Source organism: Entamoeba nuttalli (assembly GCF_000257125.1).
Source record: "Entamoeba nuttalli P19 unplaced genomic scaffold asmbl_3691, whole genome shotgun sequence".
NCBI classification, from domain to species: domain Eukaryota; phylum Evosea; order Mastigamoebida; family Endamoebidae; genus Entamoeba; species Entamoeba nuttalli.
The window spans coordinates 1-5,611 of NW_008576266.1; the positions used below are offsets into that span (position 1 = coordinate 1).

The 5,611-nt window shown below is 25.3% G+C and overlaps 3 protein-coding genes across 3 annotated transcripts; 1 reads left to right on the forward strand and 2 right to left on the reverse strand.

The window, feature by feature from the left end:
- Positions 1–127: 127 nt before the first annotated feature.
- Positions 128–2,052, reverse strand: ENU1_077430 (TLD domain containing protein; the record flags this gene model as incomplete). The annotated part of the gene is made up of 3 exons (XM_008858586.1): positions 128–1,137; positions 1,195–1,327; positions 1,390–2,052. 3 exons carry the CDS (start codon positions 2,050–2,052, stop codon positions 128–130), a joined length of 1,806 nt encoding a protein of 601 aa, XP_008856808.1.
- A 345-nt stretch (positions 2,053–2,397) lies between these two features.
- On the forward strand, positions 2,398–3,564 carry ENU1_077440 (hypothetical protein; the record flags this gene model as incomplete). The annotated part of the gene is made up of 1 exon (XM_008858587.1): positions 2,398–3,564. The coding sequence occupies one exon, from the start codon at positions 2,398–2,400 to the stop codon at positions 3,562–3,564; it is 1,167 nt and encodes a 388-aa protein (XP_008856809.1).
- A 66-nt stretch (positions 3,565–3,630) lies between these two features.
- ENU1_077450 (SFT2 family protein) lies at positions 3,631–4,206 on the reverse strand (the record flags this gene model as incomplete). The annotated part of the gene is made up of 1 exon (XM_008858588.1): positions 3,631–4,206. A coding segment is annotated over one exon (576 nt), but the record flags the coding sequence as incomplete, so codon positions are not given.
- Between the last annotated feature and the right edge of the window lie 1,405 nt (positions 4,207–5,611).

Below are 5,611 nucleotides of genomic sequence, written 5' to 3' on the forward strand. Positions count from 1 at the left end.
ATTCAATACTTTTGATATATTTTAATTTTTGTGTGGTGTTTCTGATGTGCAACTCTCTAGTCTCAACACAAATTTATTATAAAAAAGAATAAATAAAATAATCAATGAGAAATGATAATTATTTAGATCAACCCATTGTAAATATTTCAAGACAAACAATAGGAAGATTAACCTTATCGAATAAACGAGGGTTACCAAAAGTTTCAGAAGAATAAGAAGAGACAGTAAAATTTTTTTTAACTAAAAGAGCAGGACCTTCTCCCCCACCACCGAAGAAAAGATTTTCGTTTTTAGTAGAACAAAAAAGGGAATTTTTTTCAGTCCAGTGATAAGTGTGAAGAATTTTATTAAGATCAATTTTAAATAAGAAATCCTCTCCATTACCAAAATAAGGAGCAGAACCTAATAATAATGTATGAGATAAAAACATTCCTACTATCCCTTGTTCTGTTTTTAATACAAATAATAATGGTTGATATTTTCTTACTTTATTATACATATGATAAAACGATACACCATCAATAGATGAATTAAATACAATATTTGGCTCTAATACTCTTCTATGCACTGGAATGTGTTGCCAAATAAGTTCTAATGTTGAATATTCTATAACAGATGTATTCATATTCATTTTTAATGGTGTAAATGAATGTCGATCTTGTGATGGTTGATTTAATGGAATTGTTGTTAAATCAATTTTTAATGCGTTTTTCATTAAAATAGATGGGTCTGGATATGCCAATAAAACATAATTTAATACTGAAATAAATTCATCTGTTGTTTCAGCACAATTTAAAATATCTTCGGCAACTTTTGCAGCAGCAAGAATATATCGAGTTATTGTTTTTATTCCAGACACTAAAAATTGATCAAGAATACAAAATAATGCTCCATATGGAACATATCCCACCATAAAATTGGTATAATATTTAAGAAATGTATTTGCTGATAATGCATTTATTATTTGTGATTTATTTGGGAAATATGATTTTAATGTATCAATTAAACTATCTTGAATTAATACGTAATCAACTGGATGTAATGGTAATAAATTATTAGCTTGTGATGAATGGGTTAGTAATGCTTGACCAAAACATAATGTTTCATCTAATGTGCAACATGAAGCAACAATTCCAACTAAAAAAAATGAGTATAAATTATACTACAAATGAATAAAAAAAATAAAAGTCAAACGAATATTTGGTAATATAGGACAGAAACTAATATTTGGATTATGAATAGAAAGAATGCTAAGAATAAAACCAATAGAAGAAAGTGCTCTTTCTTCTAATAGTGGATGTTCTTTAATATGAAATATACCATTATACTAAATAATTAATCAAATTAAAATTATGTCTTTATATGTTGTAATCACAAAAATTAACAAACAGTAAAAGGAAATGATAAAATAGTATTTGGTGGACAACAACCTCCAAAAGAATGTAAAACACTAGAAAGATAATAATCAGGATGTTCTCTTATAAAAGACTCTATTCCTGTATATTTAACAAAAAACATTCGTTGATAATTTAATCCAATTCCTTTCTTTACATAAGTTTTCCATGAACGTGAAAATGGAGGATGAATGTCATTAATTCCAAGTGGATTTTTATGTGGTGCTGTACGTTGTAATGAGATATTACCTATTCTAATAATATCAGATTTTCTAGGATCTGGTAAGAATGTTGAAAAGGAATACGGTGGAGGTCTTGGGACTAAAGGTAATGAAAGATATAATAAATATTTTTGATAAAATGATTCTGGAACAGTAGATACCATGTTAATACGTAAAAAACACCACCTTCTACAAGACTCACCAATATTAGCAATTGCATCACTTAATGTGTCATTAGAAGTGTCAAGAGAACACCATCTAGGATAACCATTAAATAATGATATAATAGAAGTATTTGACTGTTTGACATATCCAATTACAGAAGATATATGATCTTTATCATTTTTTATATCTTTCAAAGAGACTTGAGACGTTGACTCACTTCCTTCAATGGAAAATTTTTCTACAAGAGAAGTATCATTAGATTCTGTGTTCATAGACTTTAATTTCTTTTTTCTGTTTTGGGAGATTTTTATTTTCTGCAACAAACTCACTTTTTATAGAGAATAGCCAGAATCAGAGGTTTCATAAAATATTTATTTTTCTTTCATATAGTTCATTTATAACAAATATACCATCTATAACATATATTTAAACCAAAAGAAAAATTAAGTGATATATAACAAAATAAAATCCTTTTTAAGAAATATTTTTTAAAAAAAAAAGAAGTAGCTATTTTTAGTTATAGTAAAATGATTGATTAACTAGTTGATAACTAAAAGAAAACTTTAATTAGTTTAACATAACAAAAAATAATTGAAATAATAAAACTTTGTTGCAGAATGAGTGATCCATCGGTCAATGAGGAAACTATTCTTTATTTAAATAAGACTATTGATAAAATAAAAAACCAGAAATGGAAACCAGTTATCAAAGAGTATATAAGCTTTGTCATTGAACAAAGTAAGAATCTTTCATGGAGTGAGTTTGAGTATTGTGTTGTATTACCATTTAAAATGATGAAGGATGAACAGATTTCTGTATTTATGAAATTTCCTAAAATTAGAGATAGTGCCCAAGTGATGAATTTCATAAAAACCCAAAGTGATTCTAATCAAAAAATATATGAAAAGAAAGTTTTATTTCTTCCTTTATCCTGCCCTAAATATATCATTAAAGAAGTTATAAAAGATTATTTCTTTTCTCGAGAATGGGACGTTCTTCTTGATAAAATTGTTGTTGACCAATTACCTTCTCCAAAGTGTCTTCAAATTATTAAAAAACTACAACAACACTATTTGTTTCATGACTGTGTATTACCGAATCAAGTTACTTTAACACAACAAATTATTCAGCAACACACATCTTTGCAGACTGCTATTTCGAAATTATTTACACAAAACTCAAGAGGGTTAATTGGAATGTTTGAGTTTCAAAGGAAAGAAAGTCAAAAAGAATATAACATCCCTGTCACTACTAACACTGAAAACTCTCAACTTTTAAAAAGAGAAAGAAGGCTTTCTTTCATTAGAATGGACTACGACATAGTTTCTAAAGGACTTGAATCAAAAGACATTATTAACAAAGATAGTCCTAATAGTACTAAAACCTTTAATAGAAACCAGTTGTTAGATGAAAGAAATGAAAATGAATTATTAACACCATCCTTTATTCCATCAAGAATAATTAAAGAAAATGACCCAAATAATGGACATGAACCATTAAAAATCTTTAAACGAAACACTCAAAACTCTTCTTACATAATGGACTCCTCCTATCTACATAAAAAAATAAGATTACTAAACACTCCTTTAGTAGATGACTTTGACTTTCAAAGATTTTATAAAGCCCAAACTAATTACTCAACTCCGGAACAAACAAGCCGGTTTCATCGTATTGACAGTTTACTAAAAGCTAAAAAAACACAAAAAGAAGAGTTATTGAACATGGAAGAAGTTATTGATACGTTATCCTTTGAAAAGCTTCCATTATGTTCAATTTTTCATTGATTGTTTACTGTATTTTATTTTTATTTGTTTCATAATAATGTAAACTTATAAAGATAAAATACCTTTTCAATTAGAATGAACACAACATGACCAACAACCAGAGAAACAGGTCTTAAGCATTTCTTGCCCATATGGAAGATATGAGAATAAATACCACAATAATGCCACAACTTCTAATACTACACAAGGAAGTGTTAATAGAGTAGACTTTAGCTTTAAAGCACAAAAGAGAACAAGAGCAATAGAGATTAAATAGATAACAAATGCAATTAACTTGGGAATATCAGAAATTAATGATTTAATTTGACTAGAAATACTTCTTAAAAAGAATGTTGAAAGTAATATTAGTATATTCCCAACAGTAAATAATTTAGCAAATTTCATTGGAAGTAAAATGAATGTAAAACTCAAGAAAAGACTAATTACACCAAAGAACACAAGTATACATATTATTGAAATTCGTACTTTAAAAGGAAGTTTAAAATATGAAAAACATGATTGATCTTCACCTCCAACCAAGGTATCAAACCAACTCTCTGAGAAATAATCATCTTCTTGTTGTGGTCCATTTACTTTAGAACGAACCGTTCTTTTAAGACTCGACCATCCACTTTTGATTGTATCCATAATGAAAAGTTTATTAAAATAAAAAAGATCATTATTTTTCTTATTATTTTCATTTTTTGGTTTTATTAGAACTCAATAACAATAATTTACTGTTCATCATGGAAAATAACCTTCAGATACAATCAAATCAAGAAGGTTTCAATCAACAGCAACAAAACCAAGAAGGTTTCAATAATCAACAACAAAATAAAAAAGAAGAATTAACACCAGAACAACAACAACAATTAGATGAAATGTTAGGTCAAATGAAAACTCTTGGAAATTCAATCCTTGGTTTTTTTGGATTATCAACCGACAACTTTAATGTTCAGCAAGACCCTAGTACTGGTGGATATTCTATTCAATTTGTTCAAAACCCAAATCAATCTCAACAATAAATATTCAGTCGTTTTAATAAGAACAAACAGTAAAAATTCTTTGACCAAAAGACTATAATATTTCTTTTAATTGACTTTTCACTACTTCTTTATTATAAAAGAATCACCAACAAAAAGAACATATATTTCAACGTTAAATCTGATTCTTCATAAAACAAAAACAATATTTAAAAAGTATAAAGTTTATTTCTTTTAAGACATTAAAAACAATTATAAAAAAAATTAGTTATAATTCTTTTAATAGTTTCATAAAAAGGATTTTCTGTATTTAAATATAAAAATGTTAAAACATAAGATTTAAAGAAGAAATAACAAATACAATTAAACCCATTTATCACTCATTTGGTATGTAGTTCTATCTTATTCAATAACTATTTTTATAATATAAACAGTTAAATTCCAATAGCTATTTCAAAAATATTTTCATTTATTTATCTTTATTTTATCAAACAAATTAATAAGTTTGAATTAAAAGAAAAAACAATATTCAGTAGATTGAATAAATGAATAATTTATATATTAAATTATTTATTCAAACTAATTGATTGATTATCTTAAGTTATGTTTTTGATGATAAAATTAAATTAGTTAAATTCATTTAAATATAAAATTATTGATACTTCATTTATAAAATTATATTTTACTATAACATTTTCAATAGTAATTTTATGTTAATAACATTATTCTTAAATAACACTAATAATTATTTATTAAAATGCTTCTGTTTAATTAATAATTCTTTTAAACTTTTTATAAATGTCTTGTTATTTTTTTATTAACAATTTATCATAATAACTGCCTCAAAAAACAAAAGTCAAATTAAAGAAATATTTGAATTAACATAATGTAAATTACAATTAGTTTTTTTCATTGAAAGTATTTTAATATGAATAAAGAAATAAAGAATAAAATAAAAATGTTAAAAAGTAATAATGTCAAAAAGGATTATTAAGAAAGATTATAATCCTTAAAAATCTTGCTCATCTTAAAAAAACAAAAATTTTATTTTTATTTTTTTTAGCTTTCTTTTTATTGATTTTGAA